This window comes from Salvelinus alpinus, chromosome 36, assembly GCF_045679555.1.
Source record: "Salvelinus alpinus chromosome 36, SLU_Salpinus.1, whole genome shotgun sequence".
NCBI classification, from domain to species: domain Eukaryota; kingdom Metazoa; phylum Chordata; class Actinopteri; order Salmoniformes; family Salmonidae; genus Salvelinus; species Salvelinus alpinus.
Genome location: NC_092121.1, coordinates 6,463,325 through 6,485,045, shown reverse-complemented (window position 1 = coordinate 6,485,045; position 21,721 = coordinate 6,463,325). Strand labels below are relative to the sequence as shown.

At 46.7% G+C, this 21,721-nt stretch overlaps 2 protein-coding genes across 3 annotated transcripts in view; both read left to right on the top strand.

Moving 5' to 3' along the window:
* The window catches only part of LOC139565133 (voltage-dependent L-type calcium channel subunit beta-1-like), a 36,074-nt gene extending 18,668 nt beyond the window's left edge, over positions 1-17,406 (top strand). Inside the window, exons 3-13 of one of the 2 annotated variants that reach the window (XM_071385243.1) lie at positions 5,579-5,698; positions 6,063-6,185; positions 6,500-6,636; positions 7,153-7,220; positions 8,777-8,937; positions 11,739-11,819; positions 11,923-11,981; positions 12,128-12,237; positions 14,484-14,635; positions 14,779-14,874; positions 15,083-17,406. In XM_071385243.1, coding sequence (XP_071241344.1) covers positions 5,579-5,698; positions 6,063-6,185; positions 6,500-6,636; positions 7,153-7,220; positions 8,777-8,937; positions 11,739-11,819; positions 11,923-11,981; positions 12,128-12,237; positions 14,484-14,635; positions 14,779-14,874; positions 15,083-15,367 — 1,392 coding nt within the window. In that variant the 3' untranslated portion in view covers positions 15,368-17,406. Of the gene's footprint in view, positions 1-5,578; positions 5,699-6,062; positions 6,186-6,499; positions 6,637-7,152; positions 7,221-8,776; positions 8,938-9,512; positions 9,542-11,738; positions 11,820-11,922; positions 11,982-12,127; positions 12,238-14,483; positions 14,636-14,778; positions 14,875-15,082 lie in introns of both variants that reach the window. The other variant, XM_071385244.1, reaches the window with a different exon arrangement.
* On the top strand, positions 17,406-20,132 carry LOC139565135 (voltage-dependent L-type calcium channel subunit beta-1-like; the record flags this gene model as incomplete). Its single annotated transcript, XM_071385245.1, has 1 exon — positions 17,406-20,132. A coding segment is annotated over one exon (645 nt), but the record flags the coding sequence as incomplete, so codon positions are not given.
* Positions 20,133-21,721: the final 1,589 nt, after the last annotated feature.

Here is a 21,721-nt window from a genome sequence, read left to right as displayed (position 1 = left end):
CTCTATTGACTCCAGCGCCAGAGCCGCCACCGTGGACAGATGCCCACCCAGACCCTCCCCTATAGGTTCTGGTTTAGCGGCCGGAGTCCGCACCTTGGGGGGGGGGGGGTACTGTCACGTTTCTGACCTTTAGTTGGTCAGGACGTGAGCTGGGTGGGTATTATCTATGTTGTCTGTTTCTATGTGGGGTTTCTTTTTTTTTTTTTTTTATCCCATTTTCTCCCCCCTTTTTGTGGTATCCAATCGCTAGTAATTACTATCTTGTCTCATCGCTACAACTCCCGTACGGGCTCGGGAGAGACGAAGGTCGAAAGCCATGCGTCCTCCGAAGCACAACCCAACCAAGCCGCACTGCTTCTTAACACAGCGCGCCTCCAACCCGGAAGCCAGCCGCACCAATGTGTCGGAGGAAACACCGTGTACCTGGCCCCCTTGGTTAGCGCGCACTGCGCCCGGCCCGCCACAGGAGTCGCTGGAGCACGATGAGACAAGGATATCCCTACCGACCAAACCCTCCCTAACCCGGACGACGCTAGCCCAATTGTGCGTCGCCCCACGGACCTCCCGGTCGCGGCCGGCTGCGACAGAGCCTGGGCGCGAACCCAGAGACTCTGGTGGCGCAGTTAGCACTGCGATGCAGTGCCCTAGACCACTGCGCCACCCGGGAGGCCTTATGTGGGGTTTCTTGTTTGGCCTGATATGGTTCTCAATCAGAGGCAGGTGTTAGTCATTGTCTCTGATTGGGAACCATATTTAGGTAGCCTGTTTTTGTAGTGTGTTTTGTGGGTGATTGTTCCTGTTCGTGTGTTCATCTGGTCTGTGTTCACTAGTTCGGGACTGTAGCGTCTTCGGTTCTTTCTGTCAGTTTGTTGTTTTTGTTCGTTGTTTAAGTAGCCTATTAAAATATGGATTATCATCACGCTGCAGTTTGGTCCTCCTCTCTTTCACCCGAAGACAGCCGTTACATTCTCTCTACTATTATTCTGACATTTCACATTCTTAAAATAAGGTGGTGATCCTAACTGACCTAAGACAGGGAATTTTTGCTAGGATTAAATGTCAGGAATTGTGAAAAACGGAGTTGAAATGTAAGGTGTATGTCAACTTCTGACTTCAACTGTCTGTCTATAGGCCCAGCTCTCCAGGCAAAGCCTTGAAGCAGGATGTTTATCAAATAAGCTCAGCTGTAGCCATTAGTCACCTTTTGAGTATGTTTCTGAGAGCATGTTAATCTAGCCATTTCTCCTGCCTTCACCACTTCCAAAAGTGAGCGGTGCTATTTTGATGGTGTCTCTCATCCTCTCCATGTTTATCTCTCTCTCTCGCTCTCTCTCTCTCTCTGAACTAAGCAGCTGGGCTGGTTACTACGACACTACCGGGATCTCTGGCCTGGCCAATGGGAGAGCAGCTATGGGATCAGGTGGCCTTTAGCTATTTTGAACAGGAGCTGTGAAGTGAAGCAAGCAACTAAAGGAGTGACAGAATCCATTGACAGAGGGAGGGAGTGGAAGAGAGGGAAGGACAGTATGCAGTAAAGGAGCATGTAGAGAGGCAATGGGAGAGAAGAAGAGAAAGGTTGAGGAGAGAGAGAGGACCGTAGGAGAGAAAGAATAAGATTAATTAGAGGTATCCATACTGCCTGTTGATCGGTACATCACCCTGGTCCCTGCCTCACACTCCAATTCCCACCAGACTGTGTTTGTTTAGTAAAGGGTTGATTAAGTCCCTAATTGTGTCTCCCTCTCCTTTTCTCTCCATGGATTTCACTCCCGTCTTTGTCTTTTTCTATTCTGCGGGTTTGTTATGTGGTGTGACCAGGTTGAGTGAGTGAGTCACACATACTGTAAACGCACGCACGCACACACACACACACACACGCACGCACGCACGCACGCACGCACGCACGCACGCACGCACGCACATCCCTCTTGCTCCCTCTCGCTTCACTGCATCACAGACCTGTTGCAGCAGTCAGGGAGTTGCTGTTCTGTGAGAGTTATTCTGAGGAGGCAGTAAGCTATTCTCTCCTCTTTATTCTCTCTCGTAGACAGACACAGTCCTCTTGGTTTCCCATCTATCTTAATTAACCTTTATATAATCATCAGCTCTCCATGTTGGGATGCACCTGTATGGGTTAGAGGATGACTCAGAGCCGGTAAGTGGCAACGGCTATTATCATCATTGTTAAACGCTGCATGTCTGTCTGTCTGTGTCGAGGAGATGGGCAAGGGTGGGTGTGTTTGTGTTAATGAAACAGGAAGTAGGGATGGTCAGGGGTGGCTCCCCTGGAAGTGACTGCCTGTTGCCTTGGTTACCGGGCGTGGCATGGCTAAGCCACCGATTGATTTTGATGCGACAGGTGGCTGCACTAGAATCAACGTTCTATTTGTTATTCATTCAATCCATATAAAGTGACACAATAAATATCAAAGTACCTAGCTCTCACTCACATACAGTATTTCTGTCTGTCTGTGACAGGTTGCCCTAGTGTATATTTAGTCCTTCGAGTCCTGTCTGGTCTCTATTTGCTCTGGAGTAAAGATGGGGGCTGGGGCCTGAACCTTCACCTCCGACCCCTGAACCGTGCTACCTTCTGGGGCATTCTGGGACTCAACCCTTCTTTTCATTTCTTCTCCTCTTTCACACAGCTCTATACGTAGCAACAGTACCTGCCGTTGCTGTTATAACAGGCAGAGACCGAGGGACCAATAGGGAGTCGGGAAGTTTTCTGATTTTGCGATCGCACCATTTTTTTAAAAAGCAGTTTTGTTTAAGCACATACTTATGTGCTAATTACCAAATACCTACGTGTTAGAACTCCCCATTTTTTCATCTGGGAATTATTTCAAGTCATTACATATGGTGGATGTCAATTCTCACCACATTCTCACCTCTATTTTAAAACGCCACACCTAATGACTCACTCATTCTGCCTCGCACTTTCAGCTGTCCGCATTCTTGTCTGCACCTCCCACGGGTGTTTGCGGCGAGCGAGCGAGAGAGAGTCTGACACCTGGAAAAACCCGAACAAGTGGGATAGTTACATAAAGAGAACACTCAAACACTTTACAAGTGAGCCAGGCTGTACTACCAGTGCTGGGCTGTAGTGTACAGTATGCCAGGCAGGGAACGCTCCGCTCTGAGCAGAGCCCCCCAGGAGAGGAGGCCAGGCCAGGGTTTTTATTGTGTGGATGGATGGATTAGGGTCAGCCAGAGAGGCTCAGGTTACCATTGATCACTGGTGGGGGAAGTAGACAAAAACCATAGCCACTTCATGAGTAATATATCAGTGCTAATATTAAATCCGGGCCTTAGGCTGTTTTATCTCTCTTTTCTATCTCTCTCTCTATCTCCCCCTCTCTCTCTGACACGCCCACACTCAGTGAATCTGTAGGCACTGGGTGTTAAACACATGAAAGCGCCTGATCAGATGGGATTCAGGTTTGCATATGTGTTTTGATGCATCCACTTCACACTCATATTACACCAGCCAAGTGTTCTGTGCCAGACAGTAATGTGTGTATTTGAGGAGTAGGCTTGAGTGCAGGCAGCCAGTTAGGCAGCCAGGCAGGCAGGCAGGTTCCCTTTGTGCCTCCAAGTTATAAATAAAGGGTGAAACACAAGATATACCACAGAGAGGTGGGCCTGATGACAATTAAAGGTGATTGGGATATTTGCCCTCGAGCCATTCAGAATGAGGTAGGCCACCAGTCAGTAGTATAGAACACACCACAGTACATATTATGGTCTAAATAGAGATGGACAGAACACACTACAGTACATATTATGGTCTAAACTGAGATGTACAGAACACACTACAGTACATATTAGGGTCTAAACAGAGATGGACAGAACACACTACAGTACATATTATGGTCTAAACAGAGATGGACAGAACACACCACAGTACATATTATGGTCTAAATAGAGATGGACAGAACACACTACAGTACATATTATGGTCTAAACTGAGATGTACAGAACACACTACAGTACATATTAGGGTCTAAACAGAGAAGGACAGAACACACTACAGTACATATTATGGTCTAAACAGAGATGGACAGAACACACAACAGTACATATTATGTCTAAATAGAGATGGACAGAACACACAACAGTACATATTATGTCTAAATAGAGATGGACAGAACACACTACAGTACATATTATGGTCTAAACAGTGATGGACAGAACACACCACAGTACATATTATGGTCTAAACAGTGATGGACAGAACACACTACAGTACATATTAGGGTCTAAACAGAGAAGGACAGAACACACTACAGTACATATTATGGTCTAAACAGTGATGGACAGAACACACTACAGTACATATTATGGTCTAAACAGAGAAGGACATAACACACTACAGTACATATTATGGTCTAAATAGAGATGGACAGAACACACTACAGTACATATTATGGTCTAAACAGTGATGGACAGAACACACTACAGTACATATTATGGTCTAAACAGTGATGGACAGAACACACTACAGTACATATTATGGTCTAAACAGAGATGGACAGAACACACCACAGTACATATTATGGTCTAAATAGAGATGGACAGAACACACTACAGTACATATTATGTCTAAATAGAGATGGACAGAACACACTACAGTACATATTATGGTCTAAACAGAGAAGGACAGAACACACTACAGTACATATTATGGTCTAAACAGAGAAGGACAGAACACACTACAGTACATATTATGTCAAAATAGAGAAGGACAGAACACACTACAGTACATATTATGGTCTAAATAGAGATGGACAGAACACACTACAGTACATATTAGGGTCTAAACGGAGATGGACAGAACACACTACAGTACATATTATGGTCTAAACAGAGATGGAGCAAAGCATAGGGAGATGTGAAAAGACAGGCAGTGGGAAAAAAAATATTGAGAGAAGAGACTGAGAGGCACAGAGTGAAGGATACATAAAGCAGAGAGGGAGAGAGATCCCATGGAAGAAAAAAACGGATTATCACGTTGGGCACAAGGCCTTGATTGTGTTATTCCACACACACCTCTACAGTCCACTCATTTCTCTCCCCCCTGTCTGTCTGTTGGTGTTGTTATGGGTAGGTGTGTGTGTGTGTGTGTGTGTGTTGTGTGTGTGTTGTGTGTGTGTGTGTGTGTGTGTGTGTGTGTGTGTGTGTGTGTGTGTGTGTGTGTGTGTGTGTGTGTGTGTGTGTGTGTGTGTGTGTGTGTGTGTGTGTGTGTGTGTGTGTGTGTGTGTGTGTGTGTGTGGTTCCAGTAGTACTATTGCTGTCTTTATTGCCTTTACTGGCACACAGGTTTTTATTCAAGGACATGTGGTCATGCCATAGAATACGCTTGTGTACACACACCCACACACACCCCTGCTCGAACAAACATACAGCACGCTAGAAAAAATGACCATGCCACCATCTCCCACATTCTCCTTCTTTCCTTCTCTCTATACCTCCTCTCTCTCTGCCCTCTTTCTTTCTCTCTCTCTCTCTCTCACACATAACCACACACTCACTCACTCTCACTTCCTTACTCTGTATGTGTGTGTGTGTGTTGCAGGGCTCTGCCGACTCCTACACCAGCCGGCCGTCGGACTCAGATGTGTCCCTGGAGGAGGACCCAGAGGCACTGAGGAAGGAGGCAGACCTACAGGCCCTGGCCACCCTCGAGAAAGCTAAGGTCAGAGGTCACCATGGCCCTTCCCTGTGACCCTGTCCTTCTGTTATACAGTACCCCATACAGCCATCCAGAACAGCACGGTCTTTAACCGTTCGCCCTGACCCTAACTATACACCTGACTAATCTCGCTAACAGTGTCCCCTCAATGTTTTAGGTACACGGTTAACACATATTATAACCTGTATTTCTAGTCAATTAACATTCAATAACAGTCTTTGTGACATCATAGACATCGAGCGACATGACAAGGTGAGTAATGTCTCACCCCCGTCTTGTCCGCTCTATCGGCCTCATGTCGTTCATCATTCTTATCCTCCGTTCTCCTTCTTTGTTCTGCTTTCTCTTCTCGCTTCAACCTCTCCAGACCAAACCAGTGGCCTTTGCCGTGCGGACGAATGTGGGCTACAACTCTGGGCCCAACGACGACGTCCCAGTGCAGGGCATGGCCATCTCCTTTGAAGCCAAAGACTTCCTACACATCAAAGAGGTACCCGGAAGCTGCGTAAACCAACACTGGGCCTTCTTATTTCCTTATGGTTAGATCATTTCTGAAGATGATTTAGTCCCCATCCTCTGGAGCTTTACGAAGACAGTGGGATATGGTGAAATGGCATTTTGTTGTAATATGAACATCCGGGTTCTATATTTATATCTGATTGATGTGTCGATAAGCAAGCTACGATGGCGGCGGCGGTTGCCTTGGCAACAACCGCAGGGGCTCTGTGAGCGAGGGAGGAGAAGACTGGTGCGTGTATTATTGGGTAGCATTTACGTGTCTGTCTGTCTGTGTGCTCTGTGCAGAAGTACAATAATGACTGGTGGATTGGGCGTCTGGTGAAGGAGGGCTGTGAGGTGGGGTTCATCCCCAGCCCAGTCAAACTGGAGAACACCCGGCTACTGCAGGAGCAGAAGATGAGACAGAACCGCCTCAGCTCCAGGTACTGGCTGCTGCCCACACCCACGTCCCCTGGCACCCATCCCCCAGTCACTTTACAGCAACGTAGATCAGTTACCTATCGGCTACCGTCATGTCAGAGCTGTTATCCAACAGGGTTGGGCTCAATTCGAATTGAAGGCAGTTCATTCAGAAAGTCATTTGAATTTAAAACAAATCTTTCTTTTTTTTACTTTAGAAATAAGTAGCGTCTACTTTTCAGTTTATTGAGAAGTCAATGAAAATAAATGCCCTTATTGAATTGTAATTTTAGTTTACTTTTTAAATTGACTGTCTTCAATTTGAATTGAGCCAACCCTGTTATCCAATTAGCTTCCACAAAGCATGCAACATAATACAGTACAATGATCACCCAATCACCACTTCACAACAGTCACTACTTCACAATTAAAAATGGGGAAAGTTCCATTTATTTTCAATGACAATTTTTTTCAATCCACTTCAATTTTCACCTACCAGTAACCATCCACTCATTGTTCTCTCCTCCTCACTCTTACAGTAAATCTGGTGGCAGCTCCAGCCTGGACGTTGCCACGGGAACACGCAGGTCCACCCCTCCTGGCACAGGTAAGGTCAGGGGTAGGGTGTCATCGTCACAGCTCGGCTGGCTAGAAGAGACACACACGATAGCTATAGATATAGCCCTCTGCCGCGGCCTGTCGCTAATATTCCGTGTCGATTTGAATTGGATAGTTAGTGATCCATGATGAATGAGATATCTGCAGTGTGGAGGGATGCGTCTCAGTGGGTGTGCTGCTGCTGCTGGAGTGAGAGTCAGATGGAGAGAAAGAGAGGGGTCCTATAGCAGGTTTGTCATTAGCATGGCCAACAGGACCAGCCTGAAATACAGCTGAGGATATAGCGCTCCTCTCATTCAATCTGATCACTACGCTTGGCCAGACCAGGGCTGCGTCCCAAATGGCACCCTATTCCCTGCATAGTGCGCTAGTTTTGACCGAAGCCTTATGGGCCCTGGTCAAAGGTAATATGCCCTTTGATGCACGATTTGAGACGCAGCCCATACCTTAAGTGTTAGCACCGGGCAGCAACGGGATAGTTCAGTTCAGTCATGCTGCTGGATAGACAGTACCGTTCACTGAGGGAAATAAATAGACTGACATAGAGACAGAAGGAAAGATTGACAGAAATATATACATGTTTTTATTAGATAAGAACTGACTGTGGGAGTGAATTCATTGAATTGAATAATTGAATTGAGGACAGAGGGACTAGATCAGACACGCAGATTGACTGCAACTGCCGTTGTTTCTCCGTTGATGGATTACCTAACAATGATGGATGTGCTACGTTAATACACGACAGTTATAGTATGGTTCTCTTTATCAACCATATTTGTTACACCTCAACTGATAAACCAAACCCCTACTCCTGCCTGGCTGTGCCGGCTTAAAACACCCCTACCCACCCCCAAAACACAGAGCCCTCAGCACCTTAACCAGTCCCAGCACACAGCAAACCCTTCTCAGGGCAGCTACACACCCTTTTCTGCCTCCACCTCCTAGCACCTCTTCTTCTCTGCTCTCTCTCTCTCTTTTCCTCGTCTCCGCCACTTCTTCCTCAGCAGTGACTAATCTCTTCCGCCTCCTTTCTCTCCGCATCTCTCTATTACTCACTGTTCTGTTTCCATCACTGTTTCTCTGACCTGCTCATACACCGACTTCGTCGTGGCCAAAAGCACTTATTCTTTACTTAGTCGCCTGTTGACTTTTATTTCAGCACTGTTATTTCTGGTTCAGAACTCTGTCATTTCTCCCGTTTCTAGATCTGAGTCTGGCCTTCACTCTGCTCTTGATTGCCTTTCTTATCGTGCCTTTCTTGTCCTCCCTTTTTTCTCTGTCCTCGTTTCTCTGTGTACATCTCCCCTTTTTCTTCCCCTTTCACCATTGCTCGATATTCTTTCTCTCTCTTTCTCTCATTCCCTGTCCTCTCTCTCTCTCTCTCTCTCTCTCTCTCTCTCTCTCTCTCTCTCTCTCTCTCTCTCTCTCTCTCTCTCTCTCTCTCTCTCTCTCTCTCTCTCTCTCTCTCTCTCTCTCTCTCTCTCTCTCTCTCTCTCTCAATCTCTCTCTTTCTCTCTCTCTACCCCGCCCCGCCCCACCCCTCAGCTCATGTGGACATGTCCACGATGGCTTTTGACCTTGACCCCCTGGACCTGGATGCCGAGGAGCCCCCTGAGCCCCAGGGTGACCCTCGCTCCCCCAAGGGCAGCGCAGGCAGCGTCACCTCCCCCCAGGGCCAAATCCACCGCCTGCCCTTCTTTAAGAAGGTAAAGCCCTCCAGGGGACCCAGGCAGCACGGCTGCTTCCCCTCCCCACCTCCCTTCAACCAAACCTCCCTTCTGCACGAAACTATGGCCCAGTCCTAGGCTATAATAACCTCTGTCTGTCCCCACTAGCCCCTCTTACCCCCCTCGTCTCTGACTTACTGCCCTAAACTGACCCACCGTTCCCGCCGCTAGCTAGCGCCTGTCTGACTCTCTAATCCCGATTGGCCCCTCAGTCTCTGGTCACCGTGGTAACGTTGAGTTATGTTTGCCTGTGTGTTTCTGCGCTGGTCAACTGGGGGAGGGGTTGAGCTGAGCTAAAGACGAACCTGAGCACGTTCATACATTCGCCGATGCAAAAGCAATGTATGAATATTCGTCGACGGTGCAACTCGGATCGATCAGACTACAGTGGGTGTGGTCTCCGCTGTCCTATTGAACAGCTCCACGCCCCAATTCCCAACTAACCGTCACCTGTCAATAACAACACGTCCTCTGTCTTTTGTGCTTTTATGTCTCTTTTTGTGTCCCTTTTGCTCTGTCTTCTCGTGGGGGTTGTGTGCGGAATGATACTGTAGGTGGTCCAGCTAAACAGAAACAGAAGTCGGTGAGTCGGTGCTGACCTTTACTTCACCTTTACCTTCTGTTCTGCCTCGTCCTCCTCCTCTTCTTCCTCTCTGTCGTCTCTCCATGTTCCTCAGTCTGCTCTCATGTCAGCTTCTGCTAGAGAGAGTGGGAGGTGACTGGATTTGAACATTTCCTCATTTTTTTGTCAAGGTTTTCACTTATTCCCCAAGGAGAAGATTTCCGTGTTGCAGTTGTCCCCGGGGATATTGTGTTCCAAAATGATCAATGAATAAATTATGGAAAATGAGAAATTATAGGGAGGAATTGTAGGAAGGGGAATGTTAGTTCCACCCCCAAATGCAAGCAGGGCTTCCATTGTCGCTGTCTTCAGAGCTGATTGGGTAAACACGGGCTGTCAGTATGCAGTCAGAGCTGATTGGGTAAACACGGGCTGTCCAGTAAGCAGGTGCAGGCGTGTCACGACCCCTGTCACTCACAGTTCTGGTGAACGTTAATGCTCCCTGATGTGTTTTCATTCCCATTCTGGACGGCTGCTTTGAGTGACAGCCAGTAGCCTGTCATCTGCCCGCCTCACTATCTCAGAGCTGTCAACACAGCTTTGATCCCATAGATACAGGAGACTGTGGAGACAGAGGCACGCTTTGTCCTCCAATAGCAAAAACACGTTCTATAGATTACGTGAAAGTTCATGTTATTCAGAAAGAGAGAGATTAATGGTGATACGCAGTGCACTTCCCCCAGCACTGCCCCTCTAGTGATGAGCACCATTTGGAAAAGTTCTCAAGTGTATTTTTAGATGTAGTGAATCGTAATGAGGTGAACTGAGTCCACTGCCTGGTTGTGGAGGTGTGGCTTTATGTAACGTAATGTACCTTAGTGGAGGAGAGCTCTTCAAGCCTCAATGCTACTGCTCTCAGTGCACTAAAGTGCTGCATGGAATACAGAGGAGAAGGCGTGCTGAGAATACAGAGAGCTGACCCCGAGTACACTCTAGCACCCTACAGGTGTAGGATCTTAATGTGATCACTTTTTGTTGCTGAGAATTTTCCTGCAGGAAATGCAAATGAGCTTCGTGATTTACGTACATTTACTGAAAACTTTTCATGTACACTACTTTGGGCCAGTTAATGGCCTAACCACGGATCAACCAACATTATGGACTAAACGTTCAAAACCGGTTGCTGCAGGATTATTTTGCTATAATATAGGTCAAATGAAGATCCTACATCTGTATTCTCCTAATGCCTGCCTGTCTGTTAGTGGATAGACCATGGGACCTGTTCTCCACTTAGTGTTCTCCCCTCACCTGTCACTCCAAAACGGGACGCTTTCTATAACAGAACAGATGCTTATAGATGCGTTGTCGGGCAGATGAATCATGCTTCTCATGGTTCATATTGATGGAATGTTAATGTATGCATTTGTTTTACTTGCCGGAATATTGATTGACTGGGTGTGAGTGTTTTGCGTAAGAGTGCGCGTCATCTGTGTATGTTTCCATTTTCATTGTGATATGAGTGTTTAAGTTAGTGTCTGAAATACGTTCTCTGTATGTTGGTTCAAAATGAGGGGTATCTCATTGTGTGCTTGTTGTCCATTTTCTCCGGGCCTAAAAACCCATTTGGCTCGGTGTCGATCTGGCTTCTTTCTATACAGCAGGAGGAGTCTACCACACAGATACATACTACGAGAGAGTAGGAGAGAGAGAGTTTTTTTTTGACTGGATCCGCAGTCACATAAGCATTTGGCTGCATGAAAGCTCCTGAGATTCTTTTTTATATATATATATCAATAATGGCCCTTACCACTCTCCGTAGCTCATTCTGATCCAATTTGATGACGGTTTATTTAATTTGCTATGACTGGGAGGGCAGACTGAGAAATGGAAATGAGTGCTTTCTGTGAAGAATGTTGAGCTTGGTCTTTTATCCTATCCTGTCTGAAAAACATTACATGTCATTCTGACTGTAGTCTACTGTACAGAGAGAGGAAGAGTTGGTGTTGGCATTATGTTGATTTACGTGTGTGTGTGTGTGTGTGTGTGTGTGTGTGTTTCTGTGACAGTAGATTGTGTAGCTCCGGACGTGTGCGTACAAAGTGGCTGTAGATTGTGCGTCTCAAGAGTATGCGTGAGCTCTGTTCGCGTGTGTGTCTGTGTTCAGACACAGTGGTTGTAGTGTCTCACCCCGCTCTTGGTGCTCTCCTGCCTGGCTCAGATGGAGCATGTCCCCCCTTACGACGTGGTCCCCTCCATGAGACCCATCATTCTAGTGGGGCCGTCACTGAAGGGCTACGAGGTAAGGCTACTGTGTAGCTCAATCTCCCCAACTTTCTTCACGGTTTATTATACCGGTCGTATTCCACGCCTCCTTTGTTCTTCTTCTCCTCGTCTCCCACCAGGTGACTGACATGATGCAAAAGGCTCTCTTTGACTTTCTCAAGCACAAGTTTGAGGGCAGGTGAGTTTCAGGCCAGCCACAGAACACGACTGAAATATTTACCATATCTAGTAAAGGTTGAAAATGTCTTCAACTTAGTATTTAGTTCACCTGCTTTAAGACGTTTCCAGTTCTCAGCCCTGATTGGTTGATCGTGTTTCTTCCAGGATATCCATCACCCGGGTGACCGCAGACATCTCCCTTGCCAAGCGCTCGGTCCTCAACAACCCCAGTAAACACGCCATCATCGAGCGCTCCAGCACGCGCTCCAGCCTGGGTAAGACAGGACCTGTAGGGAAAGACATCTTTGTACCTTCTTTGTACCTATAAGAAAACTATTGTTCACAATAATTGCCAGGACTGGCTCTGTGCCTTTCCAACACACACCACACGTGACACATTTCAAAAAGCTTTGTTAGTTCATGTTTCTTATCATCCGTTGGGCTATTGTGTTGTTACCTTTCACTATCCGTGTTTTCATATATCCATCTTAGCTTGTGTAAGTGTTTGATCCTGCTGATGACCTGCCCGATTCTAAATGAAACACCAGTTTGTACTTGGACAATGACCGGTGTTTAACCTGTCTCCGAGTATTGGGAGAGAGATATTTAAAAGTATTGTTTCTGTTGGTAATAGCTACCTGGTCAGCGAAAGGTCAGGGAATATTGGTTGATTGGATGTTAGCATCTATTGATAACATGCAGTAGGGAGCCTCATAGTCGCCCATTCAACCATTGAATTGAAATGGAATTGAATTACGCAAAGGTTTTTATTTAGAAGGTCATCAATCCACTCCATTTGGCGTAGATAGTCTTCAATATCAGTGAGTAGGGCTAAGCACAGAACAGGAAGGCCCCTCTAGAGGAGAGGCTAGCTGAGCAGAGAGGGGCAGTGTAGCCTGACAACCCCGAAAGGGCTGTCAGCCTTCTAGTTTTATTACTCATTGTCCCCCTCTGACCTGGCCTCTTCTCTTTCTCCATCCTGTCTTTTCCTCCCCTCCACCCACCCGTCCCCTCTCTTCCACCACTCTCCTTCCCTCCACTCGCTCTACGTCTCTCAGACGTGCTGGGTACGTATGCTCTCAACCCCACGAGGAAAACAACCAAGAGCTTTTCCCCCCCTCTGTTCTCCTCCCCTGTCTGTCTCTCACTACTCTCCTCGTCCCCTCATTACACTCGTACCTCATGCACCTGTCTGCCTGTCTGTTCCTCACACATGTTTGTGAAAGCCTGTTGCTTGCAGTAATAAAACAACTTGAACTCAGGCTTGGAAAGAGTAGACTAATTACACAGCCGAATGAGTTGGCTGGTTGGCTCTGGTGGCTCTAGGCTGCTCAGCTGAGCGTCTGCCTGCTGTCTGCCTGTCTGTCTGTCTGAGGTTCAGGGGAAATGTGATAGGAGGGGGGGGGCTGGGGAGCCAACTGTAGTCAGGGATGCGTGTACAGGGGAAACTGATACTCCCCCCTCCATTGCCTCCCACCCTGTGACCCAGAATCAGGGACCCTACTGTAAAGCAACATGTAATAACACTTTACTTACAAGGAGCCTGTATGCATACACAATTAGACGTTCATGTATTCATGAGTTTATATACCGTACATCATTGGTTACTACCAATCTCTGATACAGGGAAACACATTCTTCACAGAGATGCAGTGTAAATGGAGGACATTTGCAGGTTAATAAAAGCTAGGACAGTTTGTTAGGTTTTCATCCTTTTAGGTAAATTTCATTTCTCTTATCTCTCTGTGGAGCCTCTGGTCGCTGCCTTCCGCCTGCAGGTTTAATTCCCTTTCTACCTCAGCCCTTCGGAGGGAGACCGTCTGCAGCCCACTGTAGATTACCTGTCCCCTGTTATGTCATTGTGGCTGGAACAACCCCCCCCCCGCCCCACCTTACGTACCCAAAAGGAGAATGAGAGTGTACAAAGCCGGAACATCCAGACAGACTAACACGTTTGCGATGCCTGATAGCTCTAACAGCGAATGCAGTTACACTTCATCCGTTTCCGAGTGTTTTATTCGTTGATATGTTCAGAAGAGTATATCAAGTGCTACCAAAGGCATCTCATTCTCACGAGCCTCCTTCCTTCCCCGAGTTTGAGTCGATATAAAAAGTTGTGTCAGAGATCATATTTGCAAAACATCAGTCACTGCTCGTTGGAATGTGGCAGCAGAATGAGAATGGCCCCAATGTTCCATTTAGCGGTGTGTAAATGGAACATCGAGTACGATGGGTTCTGTTTCACACGCAGCGAACCTTTTGCCAAAATGTTGACATGCATGATACAGTGTTACCATGCCACGTTTGCATGTGCGTGTGTGTATCCTGTTATTTTGAAATGGTAAGTGTGTGAAATATGAGTTCGCAAAGTGGCAGTAGTCACACTGATCTGTATACTCCAGAAGCGATTTAAGTGTGGACAGAATTGGGATTTGACCACCAATTCAATTTGTATACTCTGTGTGTTCACCTACTACACCCTGTTACTTATTGCATTTCCATGTTGTTCTCTACCACATAGCGGAGGTGCAGAGTGAAATTGAGCGTATCTTTGAGCTGGCCCGCACCCTGCAGCTGGTTGCCCTAGACGCAGACACCATTAACCACCCCTCTCAGCTGGCTAAGACCTCCCTGGCTCCTATCATCGTCTACATCAAAATAGCCTCACCGAAGGTACCCTCTGAGCGGAATGACTTTGTGGTCGATTGACTTCCTCTATCACGTCCTACTGAAATGGCATGTATGTGACTGAAATGTCTGTAGATGTGACATCTCTGTCAGTGACCAGCGCTATGTTGTTGCCTGTTTCCCTTCAGGTCCTCCAGAGGCTCATTAAATCCCGGGGGAAGTCCCAGGCCAAACACCTGAACGTGCAGATGGTGGCAGCAGACAAGCTGGCCCAGTGCCCCCCTGTGAGTGTCTGTCTGTGACCCTGAATTCTGTGGCCCGAACGGCACATGTTCTTACATGCTGTTTGCCCTGAACAAATGAATTCACAATGACCAGTCTGAACAATGGCATTGGCTTAACATTGAAATGAATGCCCTTTTAGGTAGTTGGCTGAATCTCTGTAGTTGAAAGGTGAGAGACGAACATAATGTCTCTCTGTGTTGTATGTAGGAGCTGTTTGACATCATCCTGGATGAGAACCAGCTGGAGGACGCCTGTGAGCATCTGGCTGACTACCTGGAGGCCTACTGGAAGGCCACGCACCCCCCCAGCAGTAACCCCCCCAACCCCCTCCTCAACCGCACCATGGCCACGGCCGCCCTGGCCGCCTCCCCAGAGCCCGTCTCCAACCTGCAGGTACAGGTGCTCACCTCCCTGCGCCGCAACCTGGAGTTCTGGCCCGGCCTGGATGGCCCCGGGGCCGAGCACGGGAAGGTGGCCGAGCACGCCCTCTAAAGGCCAGCTGTGGGGGGGCTCAGGGGGAGCAACACCCCCTTCCGAACCCGGCTGCCTGCTCTCCAGATATACCTCCCCCCATCCTCCCTCTCTCCATCCCTCCCCTTTACCTGAAAGAAGGAAAGAACCGAATCCCATTATGTTTAGACTACGTTCTCATTCATTATACTGTGTAGAGAAACACCACGTACATGGAGAGAGGGAGGAGGCTGTTTACTGGAGAGTATACTGGGTCCATCACACTGGATCCAACTCAATAGCACATACACACACTTACACAGACATTCATATTCACACACACACTTACAAACACACACACACACACACACACACACATCAGAGTACTCGGAACTATATAGGCCCCACACATTACTGTAAAATCCTTCTGCGTTCAAAAACGCCCACACACAAACACCGAGAGGACAAACAGAGAGCTTCGTCCTCTTCAAGAAAACCTCTCTGCAAATGACACAGTATCTTAGAGAAACACACACAGCAAAATTAGCAAAGGAGAGTTTATATGGGCAGGACACTGGATCCAGACCAAACCAGCACTGGCAAGGGTTTTCAGTGAGAATAACACACACACAATCACATTGAAGTTGTGAAATGAATTGACGCGGGCAGTTATTGGAAGAAGTGAAAATCCTCCATCGTCCGTCCATCAGTCAGTGAAGTACCTCTGTCTCTGGTCTGCTGCCTATTCCCTGTTTCCTGTAATTGGTAGAGAAAATTGCGTGCCCCTTACCCAACCTCGGGGCTCCCTGCCTGGCCTCCTTTCTTCAGCACTCCTTTATCGTCTGGGAAACGGTGTCCAGTTTACTTCCCTTCTCCGTGTTGCCATGGCACCGTCCCTGAAAAGGAGCGAGTCATCTCGGCCACTTGGCCAATGTGTGTCTTGTTGTTGTGGCATCATTTCTGGGTTTTCTGATGTGTGTGGCGTGGCAGGGATGGGCTGTGTGCGTGTGAGAGCTTGCATATGCGTGCCCGCGTGTGTGTGTGAAGTGATGTGGGCCATGACTAATAGGAATGTCCTATTTCATTAATTCACACAGGAAACTCTAACCAGCAGAAGAATGATCATCTGGGTCTCATCTACAATCAGCCACTGGCTTCAGCCAAATACATACAGCATGACTCATGGCTGTCATAGTCCAAGACCTTGTGAAAGTGTCCAAGCTGCTTCCATATATCAATGAGTTATACCCACAGAATTGATTTCATCGTGTTCAGTTAGACATAAATGCACGATTATGAACAGTGCTTTCTCTGATACAATAGGTCATATTTGATATGGTGCGGCTGGCTGTACATTGTCTTCCGTCAGACAGCGCGTCAATTCCGCCTGCGCTGATCTGTCTCGGTTGAGGGCCGAGCGTCGCGTACGAGTAACGCGATCTGACATAAGACAATGGCGGCTATATGGATTCATTAGAATTCATTCAGACGGAGGAGATTTTGTTCAGTTATTGTTTTACTGTCAATGGGTGTGACTTAAGCTCGGGCCTATTCATGAGAGCAAGGATCAGGCAAATGTTGGCTTGACCCAACTCTAAAGTGTCTTGTTAATTGTGCTGAGTTTAAACAGAATGTAATACTTACTACTTAGGATGAGGAACATGCTTGTGAATGAAAAAGAGATATCACAATTAGTTGAAACATCATTTTAGCTGCTGTGAAAAGTCAGCCAGAAGAGGGCACTGTTGGCTTTGCAGCCAGGAGCTGAACGTGGTGTTTTGCTTGCCTAATGACTGCATGGCTGTTTCTCTTACAGATGATGAATGAACACATTTCTGTAGTCTATGGAAAAGTGTCTGCGTGCATGTATTACATACAACAAATAATGTCACTTTGACCAAGTAATGATTTCAATGCAATAACAATGCAATAGCAGTGTGCTTTAAGTACTGCATAAATACATGTATTGTTATACTGTGAACCTCTATTTGTGTTGCATTGTGAACTGACTGACTGACGTTACTGATATCCTGTTTGTTTATCTAACTGCACCTTAACCTGTCCTAACCCTGTTGACTAACCCACTGCCTGTGCCTTGTTCTGTCTCTCTCACTGTGTCTCTGCATGGCGTGTCGTGTGGTATGGGCGTGGCTCGCTGCAGGGGCCATACCTGGTGCACGGAGAACAGAAGCGGGAAGGGCCTCTTTCGGAGTGCGGTGGCAGCGGCAGTCTCCATGACTACCAGAGTGACCAGGGAGGGAAGCAGCAACAGCAGCAGCACCAGCAGCAGAAGCAGCAGACCTACCTGCACTCGTCACGGGGCCAGCTACGGGGAGGGGGTGGGAGGGGCCTGTCCCGGCAGGACACCTTTGACTCGGAGACGCAGGGCAGTCGGGACTCGGCCTACACTGAAGCAGGGGACTCTTGCATGGACATTGAGACCGACCCCTACGAGGAGTCTGAGATGTACCGCGGGGTAGGGGGCGGGGGCAGCCGCCTCCACCTGGCCCAGCACCACGGCCGCCAGGCCTCCTGGGAAGACGAGGGGGCCGAGCCGGACCAAGAGAACCTCAACCACCCTCCCATACCCTCCCACACCCAGCCTGGGCAACACAGCCGGGCCAAGCTAAGGGAGAGGTACTGCCAGGAACCCGGGGACACCGGCGCCAACATGGGCCGCAACAAGAACCAGGAGGACTGGGGGAGGGACGTGTACATCCGTTAAACACACATCACAACGCATGGGCTAGGAGGCTGATGGACAGACTGGGGAAGGGAGGGAGGGAGGAAGTTCACGGTTAGGGCTAGGGGGTTAGCGGGGAGAGGAGGGTGGGTTTGGGGGCCATGCCAATCAGAAGCTCATGAATTGATCTGTTTACAACCCTTATTAAAGAGGTACTTTTCTCATCGTTGAGTACGCTGTAAAGAAAAAAACAACTGCCAGATGCCATACACCTCATCCGGTTATGTTAGCTATATTCAATTTATTTATGTTTTGAGAGAAAAAAAGCAGTTTGGTTGGTCTCTTTTTAGTTTCTTTTGTTAGTACTACTGCATGAATACCATGGAATCCTACTGAACTGAACCTACTGAACTGACAGCACGAGGACAGTTATCCGTGATCCGTATGGCTCGATCTCTGTAGTGTAGAATGTGAAGGCTGATAGAGCTGTAGTCTGTCATGTCATGTCCTCTGTAGTCTTAAACAGGGTTGTATGTCCCATGTACAGTACAGAGCATCAGGATCTCTATCCCCACAGCTTCAGGCTCAGCTTCACGATTCAGACACTTTCAGGATGGATCCTAAGCTTTTTGAGTCCCTCTCCTTCCGATTCCTCATCACCCAGACCTTAAAAGCTATCTGGTGGAGAAGTTGCCATATTGTCTTCAGAATAGTTTATTCAGATAATTGGTTTATTCGTTTGACGCTTACCTTAATGCTAAGAATAAAAGGAAACACCCCAAAGATACTACTTCTTCTTCCCTAACCGGCTTCAGCCATAGCATTTAAATAGAACTGTATGTGTCTGGTCTGGTTGTCCCCATCTGTTTCCTGCTATTTTAGGGATACTGTCTGTCTGTGGGTGATAGCTTTGCTCGTGTTAGTATACATTGTCTTTTCGAATGTGGTACTGTTCAAAAGCAGCACTACAGTAGTTGTCGCGTGAATGAAATGTCCTACCTAATAGTCTCTCACACCCGCAGACTTCACTTCAAGAAGACTCCAATCACAAGTGCCGGAATGTTTCGCCAAGCCACGTCCACCATTGTCATGGTGGGATGTCTTAACTCTTGTCACACTCACTGTTTTCATATCTGTGTGTCTTTACGGTATGTGTCTTCTTGGCTACTACCCTGCACTGTAGCCAACTCTTGCTCCAGCACGATGTCCACCACCATCTTGTTTTCTCTGCACCAGCTTTGTGTTGTTTACTTGTTATAGGGCACGCTAACAGTTATGTAAGAGTTGTTTTGCGTGGTAAATCACCCCAAATGTTCAACCAAACAGCTAGCATGTCTGAATGTCAGATGCCATGCACTTCTCTTCTTGATTTCTAACTGACTTTGGTGTCGTTTTTTCCTGTGGACATTTGTATTTTATAAGGTCTTCAGTTATTTAGCGCTAGTGAGAAGAGTGTAAAGGGGGGCGGGGATAGGTACAAAACATGGTCTTCAACTCAGTTAACTAAATGGAGGATCCACAAATGTTTTTGGTGGGCTCCTTCTGCCCACCCCTTTCTTCAGTCAAATAAATAAATATTAAATAATGATTCGTAAATAATGTTTATTGTTGCGTTATCGCAATTGTTAAAAAGATGAAAGGACATTTATCATTGGTGCCTGATTGTAGCTACATTTTGCTTTTTCTGCCTTTCATTTTTAATCTGTGGATAAATTCGTATTTTAATTAAAATTTTAATCAAAATAAAAGATGCTTGGGAATTTCATTGTGTCACTCCTTTGATCAAATCAAATTTTATTGGTCACATACTGTCACGCCCTGACCGTAGAGAGCTTTTTATGTCTCTATTTTGGTTTGGTCAGGGTGTGATTTGGGTGGGCATTCTATGTTCCTTTTTCTATGATTTGTATTTCTGTGTGTTTGGCTGGGTGTGGTTCTCAATCAGAGGCAGCTGTCTATCATTGTCTCTGAGAACCATACTTAGGTAGCTCTTTATCCCACCTGTATTTGTGGGTAGTTGTCTATGTGTAGTTGCATGTCAGCACTCAGTTATTTATAGCTTCACGTTCGTTTTGTTTTGTTTAGTGTTTCATTCGTTAATTAAAAAAGAATGTATTCACATCACTCTGCGCCTTGGTCTCCTCACTACGACGAACGTGACACATACACATGGTTAGCAGATGTTAATGCGAGTGTAGCGAAATGCTTGTGCTTGTAGTTCCAACAGTGCAGTAATATATAACGAGTAATCTAACAATTCCACAACAACTACCTAATACACACACATCTAAAGGGATGGAATATGTACATATAAATATATGGATGACCGAGCGACATAGGCAAGATGCAATAGATGGTATAAGATACAGTATATACATATGAGATGAGTTATGTAAACATTATTAAAGTGGCATTATTTAAGTGACTAGTGATCCATTTATTAAAGTGGCCAATGATTTGAGTCTATGTAGGCAGCAGCCTCTGTGTTAGTCATGGCTGTTTAACAGTCCGATGGCCTTTTCAGTCTCTCGGTCCCAGGTAGCGGGGTGAACAGGCAGTGGGTCGGGTGGTTGTTGTCTTTGATCTTTTTTGCCTTCCTGTGACATCGGGTGCTGTAAGTATCCTGGAGGGCAGGTAATTTGCCCCTGGTGATGTTTTGTGCATGCCGCACCACCCTCTGCAGAGCCTTGTGGTTGAGGGCGGTGCACTTGCCATACCATCCGGTGATACAGCCCGACAGGATGCTCTCAATTGTGCATCTGTTAAAGTTTGTCAGGGTTTTAGGTGGCAAGCCACATTTCTTCAGCCTCCTGACGTTGAAGAGGCGCTGTTGCACCTTCTTCACAACTGTCTGTGTGGGTGGACCATTTAAATTTGTCTGTGATGTGTATGCCGAGGAATTTAAAACGTCCCACCTCCACTACTGTCCCGTCGATGTGGTGATCGTTTAACTTAAAATATAGCTAATTTAAAGGTGGCAAGCCACATTGAGGGGCGGTGCTCCCTCTGCTGTTTCCGGAAGTCCACAATCATCTCCTTTGTTTTGTGAAATGATATCACTGATTATCAGGGACACACACTTGCACATCCTCCACACCTAGAGGGCTGTACGACTGAATACATTAGTTTGCCATTTAAATTAGCTATACTTTCATTTAAACGATCACTCAGTTCTTGCAATGCAACCCAAAACCATACAGTAACTTAAGTATATTGATGATTGAAGCCGTTGTCAAATAACAGAAAACCTCATCCGGTGCATGACGTGACAATACGTATGATAGCTGAAGCTTGCTGTAGTTCACCTTTTGTTACATAAACTATGGCTTAAAATATGGTTTCTGTTTCTCTGACAAAGGAAAAAAAAGAAGAAAGCTTCTTAAGAACTTGTGGTTTTTGACTCATCTCTGGTTGAAAACACAACAGCCGCAGGACTCAGCGCAGCACGTGGCATGCCCTGTACTGTCGTGCATACACTGTGGAGGAAACTATGTATATATTTTTAAATTCCAGACACTTTAAAAGGAAGTTAGAACCATATAATGTTCCATAGGAGGAAGTAGTTAACTCAATATCTAGAAGTTTGGGTGTGGTGGTCCCTCTTCCTGAATCTGAGATCATATGTTGCATCGTTTTTAAGGCTTTCCCTAACGCCCACATCATGACCCAAAGTCACTGTGTTGACAAACCTCCAGACGAGCTTCAATGCCATA